General features: G+C 47.4%; 1 protein-coding gene across 9 annotated transcripts in view; it reads right to left on the bottom strand.

The window, feature by feature from the left end:
• The window catches only part of ica1 (islet cell autoantigen 1), a 272,925-nt gene that overhangs the window by 227,143 nt on the left and 22,926 nt on the right, over positions 1-22,856 (bottom strand). For 7 of the 9 annotated variants that reach the window (XM_038797509.1, XM_038797513.1, XM_038797517.1 and 4 more), the window contains one exon: positions 15,283-15,454. The exons of the other annotated variants lie outside the window; for them this stretch is intronic. In XM_038797509.1, the coding sequence (XP_038653437.1) occupies positions 15,283-15,454 (172 nt within the window). The remainder of the gene's footprint in view (positions 1-15,282; positions 15,455-22,856) is intronic. 9 annotated transcript variants of the gene reach the window in all.

Genomic DNA, 22,856 nt, shown 5'->3' with positions numbered 1-22,856 from the left:
AGGGCATCAGTATATGTTATGATAATGGATATGACCACCGATTTCCAGAAGCAATACCTTTAAAAACAATTACAGATAATTAGTAGTGAAAAAGTTGATGTAATTCTTCATACACTATGGTGTACCTTTAAAAGTACAATCTGACCAGGGTTCTACCTTCTATGTCTAAAATTTGCCAGAACATAATTCATAGTTTAAGTATCAAGCCACGAAAGTCACCCCAAAACTCAGGTAGCTTTGGAGAAATATCATTAGACTCTCAAAACCATGATTAGGGCCTATCACCATGAATATTCAAGAGATTGAGACAAGGGATTGGATTTTATTTACTATTTGCCATCAGGGATTCACCAAATGAACCTAATGGGTTTAGCCCATTTGAACTGTTTGATGGCCATGAAGTTCAGGTTCCATTAAAGTTAATGAAAGAGAAGTTTCAAAAACAAAAAAAATGAATCCTCAATGTTGGATTACGTGTCCATGTCTCTGGAAAGACTCACAGGAGCTCATCAGGTAGCCCAAGAGCATATTAAGGGTTTGGGAGAAAGAATGTGGGCAAACATGCCAAGTCCAAAATATTCCAAGTTGAAGATGTGATACTGATATTGTTGCCTTTGCAGGGTGAACCTCTGAAAGCAAATTTTTCGGCCCCTTAAGGTAGTTAGGAGGGTGAGTCAGGTAACTTACCTAATAAATACGCATGATCATAGGAAGAATGACTGATTATGCCACAGAAATACCTTGAAAAAATACCATCGTAGGGAAGAGGATAGGAAGAAATTAGTGTGTCAGGTGGTAGAAGTAGTGGAAGAGGACAGAGATAGTAAGAGTAAAGTAGGGGAAGAGATCGACAGTTCAAAGAGCGACCCTCCTGTGGTAGGATTAGCAAATCCGATAATACTAGAACAGTTAGATACCGAGTTTGAAAACTTAGAAGAGAATACTTAGGAGGCGCTGGAGTAGCGGCATGGTCACTGGATTAGTAATCCAGAGACCCAGGGTCATGATCCGGTGTCCCGGGTTCAAATACCATCATGGCACATGGTGAAATTTGAATTCAATAAAAATCTGGAATTAAAAGCCTAATGATGACCATGAAACCATTGCCGATTGTCGTAAAAAACAATCTGGTTCACTAATGTCCTTCAAGTGAAGGAAATCTGCCATCCTTACCCGGTCTGCCCTACATGATCCAGATCCACACAGCGATGCGGTTGACTCAACTGCCCACCACTAGCTCAGCAAGACACTCAGTCCAAGGGCAATTAGGGATGGGTAACAAATGCTGGTCCAGCCAGCAACACCCACATCCCAAGAAGGAATTTAAAAAAACCCCAGAAAGATCTCATAAGGCTACTGCAAAAGAATAAGATTTGTAGTGACACACTGGGGTGCACTACATTAACTGAACATGATGCAGACTTAGTGAAATTAACCTGATAAAACAGCATCCATGTCGACTGAACCCACAGAAACAAACAAAAATGTTATGGTCCGCAGAATGCCAAACGTTATATTTTAGTGGGTTAGTTAGTTACCTATATAAAACTGAAAATATGCTTTCGACATGCGTGGCATTGTTTAGAGGAATATGATCATGGTGTGCTCACTACACTGGAATGCGAGTCAGCAAAGAGGTTAATTTTAGAGAGCATGGACCTTGGTTCTCCTTACGCTTCACAGCATTTGATATGGTCAACTATACCATTTTCTTCCATTGCCTCACCTCCTTTGCCCTTTTTATTGGCATCATCCAAAAGCAATGCTGAATGTAGCCAGGGAATCTGCAGCAACAGGTTCTCTTCTCACTCAGGTACTAACTCCTTGCCAGTGTTCCACAATGTTCTATCCTTAATCCTCCCTCCTTTTTAAATCAACATACAGACAAACACAGGACATCGTCCACATTTGCTCGCTATGACTCCCGGCTCTATCTCTCCCTCACTTTTCTCAATCCTACATCAGTCTCTGTTCTATCTGACAATGGGGTAGATTCTACCGTACCCGGTGGGGCGGGGGGTCCCAGAGGAACAGAGTGGCGTGAACCACTCCGGCGTTGGCCCGCCCCAAAGGTGCGGAATCCTCCGCACCTTCAGGGGCTAGGCCAGCGCCGGAGTGGTTCGCACCCCGCCGGCCGGAGTGGAAGGCCTTTGGTGCCACGCCAGCCGGGGCCGTAGGGAGTACGCCGGCCGGCGTGGGTCTGCACATGCGCGGGAGCATCAGCGGCTGCTGGCATCATCCCCGCGCATGCGCAGGGGGGTTCACCTACGCGTCGGCCATCGCGGAGGCTGACATGGCTGGCGCGTAGAAAAGAGTACCCCCACGGCACAGGCCCGCCCGCGGATCGGTGGGCCCCGATCGCGTGCCAGGCCACCGTGGGGGCACCCCCCAGGGCCAGATCGCCCCGCACCCCCCCCCAGGACCCCAGAGCCCACCCGCGCCGCCAGGTCCCGCCGGTAAGGGACCTTGTCTAATTTACGCCGGCGGGACCTGCATAGAACCAGCGGGACTTCAGCCCATCGCGGGCCGGAGAATCGCTGGGGGGGGGGGGGGGGGGGGCGGCGCTGCGAGTGGCCGCCGACCGGCACGGCGGGATTCCCGCCCCCACCAAATCTCCGGTGCCGGAGAATTTGGCGGCCGGCGGGGGCGGGATTCACGCCACCCCCGGCCGATTCTCCGACCCGGTGGTGGATCGGAGATTTCCACCCAATCTGTGTAACATCAATCGACATACAAGATAAAGCTTCCATTCAAAACATCAAAAACATAGAAAGTATGATTTTCAGTCACCATGATAGACTTTGCTTTGTTGCTCTTGACTTCATCCCCTCCACAAGCCACTAAAAGTCCTGGTTGGGAGCAAAAAAGCAGGACCTCTAGGGTAGTAATTTCAGGATTACTCCCCATGCCACATGCTAGTGAGGCTTGGAACAGGGAAATAGTACAGTTGAACACGTGGCTAAAGAGCTGATGTAGCAGGGAGGGCTTTAGATATATGAATCATTGGGATGTCTTCTGGGGAAGGTGGGACCTGTACAAGAAGGACGGGTTGTACCTGAACTGGAGGGGCACCAATATCCTGGACAGGAGGCTTGCTAGTGCGAGTGCTGTTCAGGAGGGTTTAAACTAGTGTGGCAGGGGGTGGGAACTGGAACGGCAGGCCAGTAAGTGTAAAACTGGGGAAAAAAGTGAGACGGAGATAAACATCGTGCAGAGTAAGAGCAGAGGGAGGCCGCAGGGCTCAGCAGGACTGTAGGTCTGGAGTGTGTTAACTTTGATGAATGAAATAAAACAGATGAACTGAGAGTCTGGAATACTGCTTGGAACTATGACATAATTGCAATTACGGAGACATGGCTAAAGGAGAGACAGGACTGGCAGCTCAACATTCCAGAACATCACTGTTTTTGACAGGGCAGAAGGAAAACAAGAGGTGGGGGAGTTGGATTGCTGATTAGGGAGCAGATCACAGTTGTGTTGAGGGAGGAAACATTGGAAGGATCTTGTAGAGAGGCATTATGGGTGGAGCTCAGGAATAAGAAGGGTGAAATCACAATGTTGGGAGTGTACTATAGACCTCCCAACAGCCTGCAGGAGACAGAGGAGCAGTTGTGTAGTCAGATACTGAAAAGGAGTGAAAAAAGGATAGAATCCCTTACAGCCAAGGGCTCGGATGGAGAGCAATTTGTCCAGGTGGGCTTTTTGATACAGTATGTTGACAATCCAACCATGGAGGGGGCCATACTAGACTTTGTATTGGGGAATGAGGCAAGCCAGGTGATTTATGGTTCAGTGGGTGAGCATTTTGGGCTCAGTGACAATAATTCCACAAGATTTTGGGTAGTTGACTTCTGGTGATGGTAATGTGCTGAGCGGACGCACATCAGGTGGCTCTCCTTCAAACCAGAACCAAATAGGCACTTGTAGGCCAATTTTGCCTGAAAATTTGAAGGCAAGTTAACCTCAACGGGGAAAAGAAAACAACCACAAAAAAAGCCAGCAAACAGGAGTTCGAGGGGTCGAAGGGACAACAGAAGTGGCGGAAAGGGCCATGAGCAGCATGTGGACAAGCCTGCAGACCCACAAGGTGAAGAGGCCTTGGCCACCCAGGAGAGAGGGAGACCATCGTCCCGAGAATTAGCCTCGCCCCCACCACCTGGAGAGGATGGAAGACACTCCTCATGAAGGAGCTGACTGCCATGAAAGAGGGGATCAGGATCGAAATCCAGGTGTCGGTGTGATGACATGCAGAAGCAACCATGCATACAATTATGTAAACGACCTCCGACCAGCAGGTGGCAGTGTAATTCTACCACGTGACACTGTACCTAGAGTAGTTGGGAGATAGTCATGTTAGTGGATAGTTGTACTTACAGTAGCTCTAGGATAATTTATCAGTATTAGTAGGTTATACTATATTTCCTTTAGTTATCTTTACCACGCATTTATTAGATAATAAGACACTAACTAGTCAAGAACTAGGGCTGGGTTTCTCCCTTCCGAGGACCAAGTCCCCACGTCAGCGGGAAAACCAGTTCCAACGACTTTGGCGTCAACGGGCCCCCAAGGTGAGGAATTCTCACCTGTCTTGGGGGCTAGGAGGATGCCAGAGGGATTGGCACCGCTCCAACTGGCGGCGAAGGGACTGCGCGAGTTTGCGCATGCGCGGAACGGCCGTCGTGATCTCGTGCATGCGTGGAACCGCCAGCGTGCTTCCGCGCATGCGCAGACCAGCCGCCGTATTTTGGAGCATGCACGGAGGATTCTCCGTGCCGGCCATGACGGAGCCCTATAGGGATCGGCGCGGAAGGAGTGCCCCCACGGATCAGATCAGGCCCGGCCGCAGATCGGTGGGCCCTGAGTGCAGGCCAGGCCACCATAGGAACCCTCCCGGGGTCAAGTCCCCCCCCCCCGTAGGAACCCTCCCGGGGTCAAGTCCCCCTTCGCGCCCCCCCCCCCCGGCTGTCAACGGCCCCCGACCGGTGTGAATCCCACCCGCATACGAAAAACGGCGCCGGAGAATACGTCAGCTAGCGTCAGGGCGGAATTCACCCCCCCCCCCCCCCGAATAATCAGACTGTGTGCCTGTCAGAAGGCATCGAGGGTAGAGACACGATGGGCCACCTCGCCCAAATGCTGGCCAACCTAATCGGGAGAGACAGCTTTCCCGATCCCCCAAAACTCGACAGGGCACACAGGTCATTCAGGCCGAAACCCAAGAAGGGGGAGCTGCCGAGAGTGATCATTGCGAACTGCTCCGATATCAGGACGGGGAGAGGGTCCTGCAGTGGGTAAGACAGACTAGAGAGTACACAGGAAGGGCACAAAATCCAGGTTTACCAAGAGTTGGGGCAGAACTGGCAAAACGCAGGGCCGAGCTTAACCAGGCAAAGTCGGCCCTATACAAAAATGGGGTACGATTTGGTATGCTGTTCCCAGCCAGGCTCCACGTCACGAAGCAGAACACTATTTCACTACCCCGGTGGAGGCAAACAAATTCATGCAGACCAACGGCCTGGACAAGGGACAGTGGAGGCAGCGATGAAGGCTGATCAGAGGAGGATTGCTAAAGAAATAGAGACCCAATAGACAGTTGTCATGTTTTCACAAGGCTGTACTGCCTCGTTCTGATCAAAAAGACAGGTCACAGGAGCGAGTGAGGGCAGGGAAAAGCAGGTGAGGGTACAGGCATGGAAAGCGGACAGTCAGCGGACTTAAACTAGGGGCTATACCAGCCCGGGAGGGGAGCCACCACACTAGTAGGGAAAGACAGACAGCAAGGGGGGGCCATGGTGCACCTCCCAACAGGGAGCGCTTGGGGCAGGCACGTAGGGAACAGGGCGTGAAAAAGGATTTGGTTTTCGGATTGGCTTCGGCAGGTAGGGAGCAGGCGGAGGGAATAAGCAGCCACTTTGGAGGGTCCCTGTGCAAAAGGCGACCCCGGAGTACAGGGGAGTGCCCACGTGGCGTACACATAATTGGCGGCCATGTTGGGTGCCTCCTGGACAAAGGGAAACCCCAGAGCCCTGGGGCCCGACTTCATGGTGAGAACAGCGACTGTGGCCATTCTGGATGGCCCCCAAACAAAGGGAAACCCCGGAGTACAGGGGTGCGTCCATAAGGTAAGTATGGTTGATCCCGCAGGAACAGGGGGCAGAAACCCCCATCAAAATTATCACCTGGAATGTCAGGGGACTTAACGGCCCAGTGAAAAGATCCAGAATCTTCGCCCATTTAAGAAGTTTGAAAACTGACATACTTTTCCTGCAGGAGACACACCTGAGGGAGAAGGACTGACTGCGAGTAAGAAAGGGCTGGGTGGGACAGACGTACCATTCATGCTACGAGACGAGGGCTACGGGAGTAGCCATACTGATCAGTAAGAGGACAAGGTTTACAGCGACAAAGGCGGTTAGGGATCAAGGGGGAGCTGGGAATATTCGTGGAGTAGATTGGGGCGGTGGACCCATGGCAGTTACATCCCGGTGAGAAGGAATTCCTGTTCATTTCGCCGGTGCACAAAGCATATTCAAGGATAGACTTCTTTGCAGTGGTGCTTCCAGGAATAGTAAGGGTGGAATATTCAGTCATAGTCAACTCCGACCACGCTCCACATTACATGGATGAGAGGTTGGAGACGGGCCATGCCCAGCACCCCACATGGAGACTGGACACGAACCTCTTGGCTGACAAGGCCTTCTGACAGAAAACATCACCTTCCATGTTCTGGGAGACACGAAAGGGTGTGATTAGGGAGAAATTATAGCCTACAAGACACGTAGCGACAGGGAAGAGGGGAAGGCCAGGCAACAACTGATCGACTCCATTTTGGAGGTTGAAAGAAAGTACTCCGAGGCCCGGACCTCTGGCAGAGAGGAAAAAGCTACAAATAGACTTTAACCTGCTATCCACCAGGAAAGTGGTGCACCAACTTCGCCAGACACCGGGGACCGTCTGTGAGCACAGAGAAAAGGCTGGCCTGACTCACCAGCTGAGAAAGGAGGCAGCCACGAGGGACATATCCCAGGTGAAGAATAGCAGAGACAGACTGGTCACCGAGCAAAAAAAAAGTCAACCGAGCGTTCAAGGCCTTCTACTGAGAGTTGTACACCTCCGAACCACTCGAAGGGTGGGGGGAATGAAATGACTCCTCGAGGGACTGGACATGCCAGGTGTGGGGGACAATAGGTTGGGGGGAACTGGAAGCACCAATAGAAGTAGGAGAGATCATGGAGAGCAGAGATCCATGCAGGCAGGGAAGGCGCCGGGACCCAATGGGTTCCCAACGGACCTCCAAGAAATTCGCACCAGCCCTGGCCCCACAACTAAGGAATATGTTTGCAGACTCACTAGCGAGAAGGACCCTGCCTCCCATCCTAACACAGGCCACGACATCACTGATACCCAAACAAGACAGACCGGACGGAATGCGGATCATACAGACCCATTTCGCTGCTCAACGTAAACGTGAAGCTATTCGTGAAGGTCCAAGAGAACTGGAGAACTGAGTACCGGAGGTGGTCGCAGAGGACCAGGTGGGCTTTGGTAAAGGCAGACAGCTAACTACAAACATCAGGCGGCTGCTGAATGTAACAATGACCCCACCGGGGAGAAAACACCAGAGGTCATCGTCTCCCTGGACGCAGTTAAGGCCTTTGACAGAGTCGAGTGGAAGTACCTCTTTCAGGTACTAGAGCAGTTTGGGCTAGGAGTAGGGTTCACCTCATGGGTGGAACTCCTGTACAATACCCGCAAGGTGAGCTTTCAGACCAACACCACCAGCTCTGAATACTTCCAGCTGCACAGAGGCATAAGGCAGGGATGCACACTGTCCCCGCTCCTGTTTGCCCTGGCAAATGAACCCCTGCTGACTGTTCTGGATTCGAAGAGGAGGCAGAGAGCACAGAATTTCACTCTATGTGGATGACCTGCTCCTCAACATCTCAAACCCACAGAACGGCCAGAAAGCAATCATGCAGCTTCTGGAAGAGTTCAGAGCCTTATCCGGCTACATACTCAGCCTGGGCAAGAGTGAAGCATTCCCGGTGAACCCAAACGAGAAGTGACAGAGCTGGTGGGACTACCATTCAAACTAGCCCAAAACAAATTCCGCTACCTGGGGATCCAGACAGGCCACAAGTGGAATCTGACCAGTCTGGCGGAGGAAGTTAAAAAGGGCCTACAGAGGTGGGATGCACTCCTGCTTTCCCTGGTGGGGAGGGTGCAGATGATCAAGATGAGCGTAGCGCCGAGGTTACTCTTCCTGTTTAGATCCATACCGATCTTCATCCCCAAGGCCTTTTTTAATAATATAGACAAAATGATCATGGTGCTTGTGTGAAGGGACACAAGAACCCAAGGATCCCTAAATCGACACTGCAAAGGAGGAAAACTATGGGCGTCTGGCCCTGCCGAATTTTCAGTATTACTACTGGGCAGCTATGGCAGAGAGGGAGAGGGGGTGGATACGTGAACCCAACATGGAATGGGTAATGTTGGAGCAGTCCCCCTGCAAGGGAACGACCCTCTAGGCCCCCCCCCCCCCCCCCCCCCGCCGAATTACACATACATCCTGCCCAGTGTGGTAGTGACACTAAAGACATGGAACCAAATGAGGCAGCATTTTGGTCTAACCGAGATGTCCCCCATGGCTGCCATCTTTTGAAACTACAAATTCCCACTAGCCAGGACGCCACCTTTAAAAATTGGAGACAGGACGGGGGACGCGAGCAGTCAGGGACTTTTACATAAGGGACAGACTAGCAACCTTGGGTGAACTGACGGAAGACCTGGAACTACCGACAAGACAGGAACTCGAGACATTTCCAAATTAAACACTTTCTCCGCAAGGAGACGGCAACATATCCCATGGTCCCGAGAGCCACACTACCAGAGGAACTAATGAATATGGCCAGTAAGCAGGGAGAGAAGTGTGGGAACATCTATGGATGGTCACAGGATAGGGCAAGACTGCTGCTGGACAAGCCAGACAAAAATGTGAGGATGAACTGGTGACGGAAATGGTTTGGGGACTCTGGAGCAAAGCACTGAATAGGGTCAACTCCACCTCCTCCTGCGCAAGGCTAAGCCGCATGCAGTTCAAAGTGGTGCACAAAGCACAGCTGACCAGAACCCGAATGAACAGGTTCTTCCCAGGAGGTGCAGGATAAATGTGAACGGTGCCAGAGAGACCCGGCCAACCACACCCACATGACTAGGCTTGCCCCAGACTTGTCGGGTTCTGGACAACCTTCTTAGAGGCGATGTCCAAGGTTGTGGGGGTGAGGGTGGAGCCGTGCCCGATGTTATGGGAGAGGTGTTTTCAGAACCCCAAAATGTATCATGGAGTTCAACCAACCTCTCTCTTTAATGTATTTTTTCTTTTGAAGCACATGGCTTGGTCTCCAGGTGTGGTATTACAATTATCGACACAGGGGTTTTTAAACACAAAACAATGTTTATTCCATGAATTCAACTTAACCTTCTTAAATAAACATAGGACCCCTCAACACCCCTTACTTAAAATAATACAACTATTATACAATAATAACACTAAATAATTCCTCAAAATGTTCCTTCAAACCTCCAAAAGACTTAACACCTTTAAACAGAAACACATCAGGTGCTGGATTCTCCCCTACCCGGCGTGACGGAGGGTCCCGACGTAGGGGAGTGGCGCCAACCACTCAGGGGTCGGGCCTCCCCAAAGGTGGGGAATTCTCCCCACCTTTGGGGGCCAGCCCCGCGCCGGAGCGGTTGGCACCAGAAGACTGGCGCAAAAAACCGGCGCCCCCGGCAGCGGGGTTGGCCGAAAGGCTTTCGCCGGTCGGCACATGCGCCGGCAGTGACGTCAGCGGCCAGCTGCCGCTGACGTCACCACCGGCGCATGCGCGATGTGGGTTTCTCTTCCGCTTCCGCCATGGCGGAGGCCGTGGTGGCCACGGAAGGAGAAAGAGTGCACCCAGGGCACTGGCCCGGGGTCTGAGCGGGGGGCCCCGATCGCGGGCCAGGCCACCGTGGGGGCACACCCCGGGGTCCGATCGCCCCCCCCAACCCCCCCAAGGACCCGCTCGCACCGCTGATCCCGCCGTTACAGAGGTGGTTCAAACCTCGGCGGCGGGAGAGGCCTCCCAGCGGCGGGACTTCAGCCCATCCGGTCCGGAGAATCACCGCAGGGGCCTCGCCGATCGGAGTGGAGAGATTCCCGCCACCGCCACTTCCCGGGTGGCGGAGAATCTCTGCCACGGCGGGGGCGGGATTTTCGGCGGCCCCAGGCGATTCTCCGACCCTGCTGGGGGCCGGAGAATTTCGCCCCAGGTTAGAGACATTACTATTATGAGTTTAAATCACCCAAATGATTCAGACATATTCTTTCCTGGCAAAGATCACAGCACATCCAGTTTACTGCAAACACAGACTCTTTTCTCGAGCTCTTTTCTCAAAACTGGCTTTCTCCTTTCAAAACAGCTCACAGCAAACCAGCCATGCACTTTTCAGCTGCTTTCTCAAACTGAAACTAAACACAGAAAAAGCTGAAGTGTTCTCAGCTCAGCTCCCCCCTCGGACATCACTTCAGTAATATGAGCTGCTCCATTTCTTAAAGGTACATTGCTTAAACATCCATTTCTTAAAGGTACTCTCACATAACACCGAGTGTGGCAGTTTTCGGGGTGTCTGGCCAGCCAGAACTAAATATGGGGAAGAGGGCCAATGCCCTTGCTTTTGCTTCCTTAATCGCACGCCGGAGAATCCTGCTCTCCTGCCGATCAGCAACACCACCCACAGCTTCAGAGTGGCTGGCAGACCTGTAGGAATTTCTCCACCCGGAGAAGATTAAGTACACCATCCGTGAGTCGGACGAGGACTTCCAAAATGCAGAGAGGCGATTCGTCAGGCTGTTGCCAAGACTAGTTTGAAGCCAACAGTGACTAGAGAAAGAGGGTGGGACAAGAGAGAGCAGACAAGAACGTATGGAACAAGGAGGGACGAGGTAAGGAGAGAACACAAGGGGTTTGTCGTGTTATTCACCCTGGGGTAACATGGACTGCAACCGGATGCAGTTAGACTGTAAAGCAGACATCAAACTTAGACGTTGGTTCAATAAGATTTATTGAACTTCTGTAACAAGGCACACAGCTTGTTGTAGGTTGACACTACTATTCTAACTCTAACTAACTAGACCAGGCTAGCCCTGAGCCACGTGTGGAAGGTGCTCTCTAATATATATACCCTGACTGTCACTACAGTTGTCACCAGTAGAAAGAGGTGGAGTGCTGATGCCTCGTGTGTTTTATAGTGGAAAGTCCCCCTTTAGTGTTCTGTCTAGTGATTAGTTGTGTTCTGGCCTGTGTGTTGATTAGCTAACCTGGGTGTCTATCACAGCCTGTCTTTACCTCATGATGTGTATGAGTGCATATTATGACAGGGTTCACAGAGAGAAACATGGGGGAAAAGGGTCTAGGTGAGGTGGAAGGGGAGGGAGAAGGAACCCCCCGCCAAACCCACAAGGCCAACAACAAAAACCGTAGGAAAGAGGAGTGGAGCTCAGTTGTATGACACCCAGGGCGGAAGAGGGGAGAATGTATGTTAAAAAGTATGTAAATAAGTAACTGTACAACACTTGCCGTAACTTTGTCGTTAAATTGTTATTCTGTAAAAATAGAAAAAATGGCAATAAAAATGTTTTTGTGTAGTCATGGATAAGGACAAGAGTGGCCCGCGGGTGAGAGAGCTTAATTTGGCGAGGGCCAATTACATCCAAATTAGACAGGAATTGGGGAATGTGGAGTGTAAGCGGCTATTTGATGGCAAATCCACATCTGTTATGTGGGAGGTTTTTAAAGGCCAGTTGATTGAAGTGCAGGACAGGCATATCCCCACAAAAATGGATAGAAATGTCAGGATTCAGGAACCATGGATGACAAGTGAATTTGTAAGCTTAGTCAAAAGGAAATAGGAAGCATGAAAGGTCTACACATCTAAAAACTGACAAAGCCCTTGAGGAGTACAGTGAAAGTAGGAAGGAACTTAAATGTGGAATTAGGAGGGCTAAATTGACATGTCTTTAGCAAATATGGTCAAGGAGAATTCCAAGGCTTTTTATGCACGTACTGGGACCAAGAAAGCAGTGGGAGAAACAGTAGGCCCACTCAAGAACAATGGAGGGAAGTTATGCTTGGAACCACAGGAATTCGGTGAACTACTTAAATGAGTACTTTGTATCAGTATTCACCAGGGAGAAGAACGTGATGGACGTCGAGGTCAGGGATAGGTGTGTGACTGCGCTTGAGAACTTCAATATATCAAAGGAGGAAGTGTTGAGTATCCTAAATTGCATTAAGGTAGACAAGTTCCGGAGGACAAGTTTGGGATCAATCCCTGGTTACTGCGGGAGGCAAGGAGAAAACTAGTAGAGGCCTTAACAGTTATCTTCCCGTCCTCTTTGACCAGAGGAGAGCTTCCAGAGGACTGGGGGATAACCAGTGTTGTTCCCTTGTTTAGGAAAGGAAGCAGGGCTTGAGAAAATTAAATTCGCCCCGAGGGGCTCGATTGAAGGTTTTGCCTGGAGGTAGCAGCCGTTTGTCAACTTCTTTGGTCAGAAGCTGAGGGGTGGGGTTTGTTTATGTAAGTCATGTTGGCTGGTTTTAGAGGGAAGGGAGTTGTTCATGGTGTTAAAATTTATAATATAAATGCCTCAATAAAATATTTTTCAAAAAAAAAAAGCAGGGAAATCCAGCAAATTATAGGCCGGTGAGCCTGACATCAGTGGTGAGGAAGCTTTTGGAAAAGATACAGAGGGACAGAACATATGCACATTTGGAGGAAAATGGACTAGTTAGTGACAGGCTGCATGGTTTTGTATGGGGAAGGTCATGGCTCACCAACTTGACTGAGATTTTTGAAGAGGTAACAAAGAAAATTGATGAGGGAAGGGCTGCGATGTAGTTTATATGGATTTTTAGCAGGGCATTTGAGAAGGTCCCACATGGCAGACTGGTACAAAAACTAAAATCACATGAGATTCAGAGCGGGCTGCCTAAATGGATAAAGAACTGGCTTGGTTGTAGAAAATAGAGAGTAGCAGTGGAACGGCATTGATTACAGGAGTTGGGAAATCATGTTGCAGCTATATAAAACCTTGATTAGGCCGCATTTGGAGTATTGCACGCAGTTCTGGTCACCACATTATCAGAAGGGCGAGGAAGCTTTGGAGAGAGTGCAAAGAAGGTTCACCAGGATGTTGCCTGGTCGTGAGGGTGTTGGCAATGAGAAGAAGTTGAATAAACTTTTTCATGGAAAGACAGAAGCTGAGGGGAGACCTGATAGAGGTCTGCAACATTATGAAAGGCATAGACAGGGTGGATAGTCAGAGGCTTTTTCCAAAGGTGGAAGTGCCAATTACAAGGGGCCACAGATTCAAGGTGAGAAGGGGAAAGTTTAAGGGAGATGTGCTGGGAAAGGTTTTCACACAGAGAGTGGTGGTGCCTGGAACACACTGCCAGAGAATGTGATGAAAACAGGCACATTAGCAACATTTAAGAGGCATCTGGATGGGTACATTAATAGGAAGGAGATAGTGGGATACAGACCGAGTACGAGCAGAAGGTTGTTTTTAAGGTATCATGATCGGCACAGGCTTGGAGGGCCGAATGGCCTGTTCCTGTACTGTACATAATTTTGGTGTTTGTTCGATAGGACTGAAGCATCTTGAAGAAGTGGAGGCTTTGTTTAAATGGGCATCTGAATAACCCCTTCAAATATAAGATGATGCAATTTTGGATCACCTGCAGGGACCTGACTGGCAGTGAAATAGTCCTGGCAGGCATGGGAGGTGAGAATCTGGGGTGGGAGCCACCTAAAGAATGGGCGAATGCTCCCAAAAGAAAAATCACTGGCAGCGAGGCTTCAGACCCCACCCCCCCGCATCCTCGCCGGCATAAATCTCCCTACCTAGCACCCCCCCCTCCCACCCCCACAATCGCTGGCACTGGGTCCCTGCCAAAGGGTCTCCCATCAGGGCCTCGTCACCTCTCAATAGCAAAGACCCCACCCTTCTAGACAGGATCTCATTTAAATATGCTCCTTTGCTTCACCCCATTTAAGGACTCTCCCGCTATTCTCCCAGCATAGTGGGATATGCACTGGGTAACATGGTCAGAGAATAACCACAATATCATTGGGGCTTGGAGATTCCTCCAGATCACAATAAAAAAGAATTAAAAAAATTATTTCATGGGACTTCTTCAGCAGTACTAATATTGTTGTGGACTGTATGACCCACAATCCAACTAGCTCCATCCTAAAATGGGATTTGGAGTCCTATAGGTCAGAGAACATCAAGTGGCTTATTAAAGGGAAAGTATACCTGAAGCAGGTGGTCGCTTTGACCAACCATTAGGCCCCTACAGGAGCCACGACATCGGTATTAACTGAAATGTTCACTTCCCAATTCTAGTTGCACACCATGTCTGTTCCATAAACGCAGATTTAAAGTCAATTCTATTTGATCTGAACCAGTTCATATAAAACCATTGATTGCTTGTTTGATCCGGAGCCGAACTTCAAAACCAATACCTTGCTATTAACAAGATCCATCATCAAGAACTTTTTCCACCTCCATTTCTATCTCCATTGTTCTCCTCTTTGCTCCACCCTATCTCCGAATCTTCCAGCCTTTTAATATCTCCTCCCATCTTTTCACCCCGACTCGTCAATCCTCCCGTTCACCTAGGTCACACAACCTTCAGCTGCATTAGGTCCTATTTCATCATACTCCCTCAATCCACTTGATATCTCCACTTCTCTCTTCACCGTAAAAACATTTAAAGAAGGCCTTTACATCTTTTTTGTTTGGTGAAGTTTTTGGTCATTAAGGGCAGATTTTTCCTGCTCTTTCGGCAGGACCTTCCAGTCACACCAAGTCGACCCCTCACGGCAGTTTCCCTGGCAGTAAACCACATACAAACCCAAAGATTTCGGTGTGATCGGAGAATCCCACCAGCAGCCAATGACTTGCCATATTTGCCAAGGGGGATCGGAAAATCCTGGCCCTCGTCTCTTATTTAAAATAAACTCCCCCATCTCTTTCCATTTTGAAATACTTTGGAGTTTTAAAAAAAAAATTAATTTTTGTTGAAACCATAAAATGTGTTTTGAAAAAAGAAATAATTGGGTCAATTATGTCAAAACAAACTTTAAAAGCTGTATATTTTTTTAAAATTGCATTTCCCATGATTGAACTTATTGCAAGTCACTTAGAAATAACATTATCCACTATTTTACCTCTAATTTAGAGTCAAGGTCTGCATCTGATGCAACAACATGCTCATCTTCTTTCTTTCCAGTCACTTTAATAAATGTCTGCTTGGTCTTCCAGTACCTTTGTTGCATTTTGTTTACAACCGAACTGTCCTGGTTTCGGAGATACCGACTATAAAGATCTCGAGCATATCCACTGATAAAAGAGAAACAGCTTTGGTTATTTATTCAATCTACATTACATCATACCATTTTGTCATGTCAGTCTATTCTGCTGACCTGGGGCGACAAGGGACTAACTTTTAAAGTCCACATAAACAGTTAATAGGTGCTTCTGAAATGGGAGAAAAGGTTGAAAGTGTATACTTCAGGGGTCAGAGCTAGGTCCATTTTGTTTTGGATTTAAATAGACCATTTTGGTTAGGGTATCGTAAGCATGATACACAAATAGGATGATGGCACAAAAATAGAATGGCATACAGCAAGGAGGACTGCAGAAGTTTCCAGGAAGATAGAGACAAGTTTGGGGAATGGGCAAAGGGTCACAGATGTGGAAAAGCGTGAGGCAGTGTACATGGAGAGAAAAGCAAGCAATGGAAGTATACAATCAGTAGAAACGCATTGAAGGATGTGGAGAAGCAAAGGGGCTTCGGGTTACAAATACTTAATTCTTGAAAGTATGAACATCATAGAGAAAGGCAAATAGCATGTTGGATTTTAAATAATACAAGATGAGAGAGGTTACAATATGTACTAAGCAACGGGTTACACTACTAGCTGAATTACTGTCTGTAGTGGTGGGAACTCATATAGAGAGGGCATTAAAACCATAAACTGGTCATAGATTCCTGCCTGATACTAGGAGTAAACTTCGACACAAATAAAGATTTAAATTCAGGGAGATTTTGATAAGCGAGCAAGTTACTCTCCGCAGACCTCCCTACCTCTGACCTACTTTTGTAGCCGCAGGATTTATATGGCTGATCCAGTTCAGCTTCTAATCAATGGCAAGCTCCAGGATCTCGATATGGGGATTCAGAAATGGTTCTGCCGTTGAATGTCATAGCATCCTGACAGAGCAAGAGGCCATTTGGCCCAATGCGTCTGCACTGGCCCTCTGAAAGAGCACCCTACCTAGGCCCAAACCTCACACTATTCCCCTAACCCCATCTAGGGCCAATTGAGCATAGCCAATCCACCTAACATGCACATCTTTGGACTGTGGGAGGAAACTGGAGCACCCAGAGGAAACCCACGCAGACACAGAAAGAAAGTGCAACCTCCAGACAGACAGTCACCCGATGTGGGAATCGAACCTGGGTCCCTAGCTTTGTGAGACAGCAATGCTAACCACTGTGCCACCGGGCCATCCCAGGAAAAATGTCACGGATAAATAGTTAGATTCTCTCTTACTGGTCATTGCCTGGCACCTTTGTGGGGGGAATGTTACTTGGACTTATCAGCCCAAGCCTGAATGTTGTGCAGGTTTTATTGCTGTGGATAAAAATCAAGTTCTATTTTCCTCTGTAAGGAAATTGAAACAATAGTATAGTGACTGGTGGTGTGTTCCAAATGATCTGGAGGCATTTTCCACCAGGGGAACGTGGCAAATTAAACACAGCTGGATCTTGAGGCTTGTATCAATAATGATGACAACAAACTACCGATTGCCATAAAAACCCATTTGGTCCACTAATGTCTTTTAGAAAAGGAAATTTTCTGTAGTTACCTCGTCCGGTCTACATGTGCTTCTAAGTACACTGCAATGTGGTTCTTAACTGGCCTCTGAAATGGCCTAGCAAGCCTCTCAGTTTGTATCAATACCACCAAAGGGGAGTTTCAGAAGAATAAAACCTGGCATCAAAATATTGGTGTAGTCATACTCACAGAATCATACCATTCAGCCAATGCCTGGAACCCTCCATCATCATCTAGGAGTGCGTTCTGTCCCAGTGGCACAACACACCCAAAGCTTGCGGCAGCCATATACTGTCGACAGGGGGTTGCCATGGAATTCTCAACGTTGACTCCACACCATAGGTCGAGAACCCACAGCAAGGACGGCACACCACTGAAATCTCCAGAATCGGAAGATCCCTCTGACGTGATGGGCTGGAAAATTATGACCCATATGAAGTCTCATGGCATCAGGTCAAACATGGCAAGGAAACCTCCTGGTGATTATTGCATTCCCTTGACTGATGACATCAGCGGTTTTCCTTCATGTTGAATATCTCTTTGAGGAAGTGCTAAGGATTTCAAGGATACAGAATATATTCTGGTTGTAGGAATTCAATAGCCATCATCGGGAATGTTTTGGTAGAACCACTACTGACTGAGTTGGTCTAGTACTGAAGGGCATATCTGCCAGATGGGGCAGACGGCAGGAGGAAAGGCATTCAATGCAATAGAAAAACGTACTCAACTGGTCCTCATTAATTTACCCATTGTAGATGCATCTATCTATGACAGTATTGGTAGAAGTGTCTATCATGGAGTCCTGGTAGAGACACAGCCCTGTCTTCACACAGAGGGGACCCTCCAAGTTGTATAGCACTATCACAGTGCTAAATGGGATAGATTCAGGACAGACCTGGCACTTGAAACTTGGCATGTATGAGGTGCCAAGAGTCACCACCAGCAGCAGAAATGAATGTCATCACAATATGTCCCTGGTCTGTTATGTCCCACCCTGAAGTCAGATGGCATACCCTGGTTCAAAGAGGAGTGTATGATTGGGGACACCTAAAAGCGAGGTGCCAACTGACAAAGTGAGAAAGAACATAGGACTAGAAGCTTTTAAACAGTGAAAGCAGGATGCTTTAGACAGAGCTAAGCAAATCAACAGGTGACATGAAAGCTCTGCAGACCTGCCATATCCAATCGAGAATGGTGGTGGACAATTACTAATTAGAGGAGGCGGCTCCATGAACATTCCTATCCTTTATGATGGAGCCCTTAAAGTTAGTACAAAAGGTAAGGCTCAAATATTTGCAACGATCTTGAACCAAAAGTGTGGTCCTTGCCTCCTCCTGAGATCCCTACATTATAAATGCCAGTTTTCAGTCAAATCGATTAATTCCCTGCTATATTAAGAAATAAGTGCATTAGATACAGCAAAGGCTATGGCCCCTGACAACATCCCAGCAGTATTGTTGAAGACATGAACTCCAGAACTGGTCATGTCCAAAGTCAAACTCTGACAATACAGCTACAACAGAAAAATGGCATCTACCTGACAAATGGAAAATTACCCAGGTTGGTCTAGTCCACAAAAAGCAGGACAAATCCAATCCGCCCAATTATTACTGCATCAACTTTTCATCAAGTAATGGAAGGGGTCATCGACACTACTACCAGTTTATACTTCACCAATAAACAGCAGGCTTCCAGCAGCACCATTCGGCTCCTGACTTCCTTACAGCCTTGGCGGAAACATGGAGAAAAGAGCTGAATTCTAGAGATGAGGCGAGAGCAACTTCCCTTAATTTCAAGGCAGCACTGACCAAGCGTGGCATCAAGGAGATTTAGTAAAACTGAAGTCAATATGAATTGGGGAAAACTCTCCACTGGCTGGAGTCATTAAGTGCAAAGAAAGATGAAAGATTGTTCAAGATCAACTCAGCCCCAGGATATTACTGCAGGCGCTCTTCAAGGAAGTACGGTGGGTCTAACCATCTTCAGCTGCTTCATCAATGAACTTCCCATCATCATAAGGTCAGCATTAGCCTCAAGGACATTTGCTGATAACTTCAATGCTCAGTCACATTCAATACTTCTCAGATACCGAAGCAGACCATGCTCATATGCAATAAGATATGGACAACCTTCAGGTTGGAATTTTCTTAAAATTGCAGAGTGCGTGATCAGGTGCAAAAAGGTTTGATTCCCAGATTCGATTCCTGGTTTGGGTCACTGTCTGTATGGAGTCTGCATGTTCTCCCCGTGGCTGCGTGGGTTTCCTCCAGGTGCTCTGGTTTCCTCCCACAAGTCCCGAAAGATGCGCTTGAGAGGCGAATTGGACATTCTGAATTCTTCCTCAGTGTACCCGAACAGGTGCCGTAGTGTGGCAACCCGGGGGTTTTCGCAGTAACTTCATTGCAGTGTTAATGTAAGCCTACTTTTGACACTAATAAAGATTATTATTCGAAGCAGTGCGAAACTTGCTGGTTTCACAGCTGCCTTTTCTATCCAGATCAAACAGCACTCTGTGCAATCAAAGTGCTGGCCAACATAATGGGAATCCATCCCAACCCCCCACCAATGGGGGTCCTAGAGGATCTGCATCCAGCCCCTGGCAGTGTCAGTGTAGCAGGGGACTGCACCAGGGCATGGTCATCACGACTGACTCACGCATGCACACACTAGAAGAACAAGGGCAACAGGCTCATGCGAAAACCATTACCTGCAAGTTCCACTCCAAGTCACGTACCACCGTGGCTTGGAAATATATTGTCAATGTGATTAAATCATGGAACTTCCTACATGATACCATTGAGTGCTTGCAACGTACAGACTTGTATCTGTTCCAGAAAGTGCCCAAGGTCAATAATTGCTGGCCTTGACAGCAATGTCACATCCCATGAATGAATATAAATAAGGGAAGGCAGTGATAAGTGGTCATCAATTTAAAACTGTCACAAAGAAAGTGAGTGGAGAGGTTGGGAGAAACGTATTTTTACAGTGAACCATTACATTGGAATGGTTTACTGCAAGAAGTAGTTGAATAAATATATGAACATACAAACATAGGAATTTGAAGTAGGTAGACCACTCGGTCAATCGGACTGGCTCTTACCATTCAATAGAATCAATGCTGATCAGATTGTAACTCCACATTCCCGCCTATCCCTGATAGGTTTTTTTTTATAATAAATTTAGATTACCCAATTATTTTTTCCAATTAAGGGGCAATTTAGCGTGGCCAATCCACCTACTCTGCACATTTTTGGGTTGTGGGGGCGAAACCCACGCAGACACGGGGAGAATGTGCAAACTTCACACGGACAGTGACCCAGAGCCGGGATCGAACCTGGGACCTCAGCGCCGTGAGGCAGCTGTGCTAACCACTAGGCCACCGTGCTGCCCTAATCCCTGATAGGTTTAAGCAAGAGGATGAAATGCCGTCTCCTCGGTCTTAAAACATTCAAAGACTGAGTTCCAAAGACTCATAACCCTCAGAAAAAAAAATTCTCCTCAAAATGGGTAATCTCTTATTTTCAAACAGCAATCCCTAGTTCGGGATTCTACCAAAAATGAAACATCCTCTCCACATCAATCATGTCCGGACCCCTCAAGATCTATATGTTTCAATTAAGTCACCTCTTACACTTTTAAACAGCATTGGATACAAGCCTAGTCTTTGCAATCTTTCCTCAAAAGTTAACGCATTCATTACAGGTATTAGTTTAGTACACCTTCGCCGAACTGCTTCCAACGCATCCTTCCTTAAATAAGGAGACCAGTGCTCCACACAGTAATCCAGATGTGTTCTCACCAATGCCCTGTATAACTGAAGCATAACCTCCCTACTTTTAGATTCAATTCCCCTCATGATAAGTGATAACATTCTATCAGCTTTCCGGATTACTTTACTTTCGTGATTGATGCACTAGGATACCCAGATCCCCCTCTATCTCACAGCTCTGCCATCTCTCACCATTTAGAGAACATGTTTCTTTTTCATTTTTCTTGGCAGACTGGACAATTTCCCACATTATACTCCATTTTCCTGGTCTTTGCCCACTCACTTCTATTTATATTCCTTTGTAGCCTCGTGTCCTCTTCATTTCTTACTAACCTACCTATCTTTGTGTCGTCAGCAAATTTAACAATCATTCCTTCAGTTATTTTGCCCAATACCTGTGGCACACCACTCTTCTTCACCATGGAAGATATTGCAAATATCCCCAAGATATCAGATGGGCTGATTTCAAATATAATGGTAGAATTACAAAAAACCCAATCACAAGGGACAGAGCATTAGAGGATCTCAGTGGGCTAAAGGCAGACAAGTCACCAGGACATGATGAACTGCACGCTACGGTTTTAATGGAAGTGGCTTCAGAGATAGGGGACCCACTGGTTGAAATTTTTTGTAACTCACTAAATTCCGGTACCGGAAGATTGGAAAACAGCCAATGTGACTCCCTTGTTCAAAACGGGAGAAAGGCACAAGGCAGAGAATATAGGCCAGTTAGTTTAACATCTATTATTGGCAAGACACTGGAATCAATAACCAAAGAGGAAATACCTAATCATTTAGGAAAGCTGAATATAATCAAACCTAGACAACACGGTTTTATGAAAAGTAAATCATGTTTGACAAATTTGCTTGAATTCTTTGAGGATATAACAGGGAGAGTACATTAGAACTAGGACCCAAGAATAGGCAATTCAGCCCCTCGAGCCTGCTCCACCATGGATTACGATCATGGCTGATTCCTTTTGGCCTCACGTCACACTTTGCTGCACATTCTCCATAACCCTTCAACTGATTACAAATTAAAAATCTGTCTACCTCTGCCTTAAATTTACTCAAAGTCCTAGCATCCACCACACTCTGGGGTAGTGAATCCCACAGATTCACAACCCTTTGAGAGAAGTAATTTCTCAATCTCTGTTTTAAATCCGCTACCCCTTATCCTAAAACTATGTCTTCTTGTTCTAGATTGCCCCACAAGAAGAAGCATCTGCTCAACGTCTACTTTGTCAGTATCATTTATCATTGTATAAACCTCAATTAGATCTCTCATTCTTCTAAACCCGAGACACTAAGGGCCTGAACAGCTCAATCTCTCCAAAACCCCTCATCTCTGGAATCAATCTAGTGAATCTCCTGAACTGCCTCTAATGCAACGTCATCCCTCCTCAAATATGGGGACCAAAACCGTACACAGTACTCCAGGTGAGGTCTCACCAATGCCTTGTACAATTGCAGCAATACCTACATTGATACGCTATCCCTTTAGCTCTAAAAGTAAATATTTCTTTGCCTTCCTTGTTAGCTGCTGTACTGCATACTAGTTTTGAGATTAATGCACAAGGACACCCAGATTTAGATAATATGTTGCCTTTCCATTTTTCTGACCAAGATGACTTACTCACGTTGAATGCCATCTGCTAAATTTTGGCCCACTCACCAAACCTATCCACATCCATTTGTAAATATCCAATTTGTTCATTGCAACTTACTATCCCACCCATTTTAGTATCATCTGCAAATGTGGCTATAGTACCATATATCCCTACATCCAAGACATTCATATGTAAATGTTGGAGCCCGAGGACTGAACCCTGTAGAACCCCGCTAGTTGCATCTTACCAACCAGAAAAAGACTCATGTTTCCCGGATAGAGGGGAATCTATAGATGTAGTATATTTAGGTTTCCAAAAGGCTGTTGACAAGGTGCCGTGCATAAAGTAAAAATCCATTGAATTGGAAAAAGTGTGTTAGCATGGGTTAAAAACTATCTGCTACATTAAAAATAGAGTGTTGCAATAAATGGGACCGTTTCAGAGTGAAAACATGTAACTAGTGGAATGCTACAGGAATCAGTTCTTGGCCCGCTATTGTTCACTATTTACATTAATGGCAG

The sequence above is a fragment of the Scyliorhinus canicula genome, chromosome 5 (genome assembly GCF_902713615.1).
Source record: "Scyliorhinus canicula chromosome 5, sScyCan1.1, whole genome shotgun sequence".
Taxonomy (NCBI): Eukaryota; Metazoa; Chordata; class Chondrichthyes; order Carcharhiniformes; family Scyliorhinidae; genus Scyliorhinus; species Scyliorhinus canicula.
The sequence above is the reverse complement of the archived record's forward strand: the minus strand, read 5'-3'. Positions and strand labels throughout refer to the sequence as shown.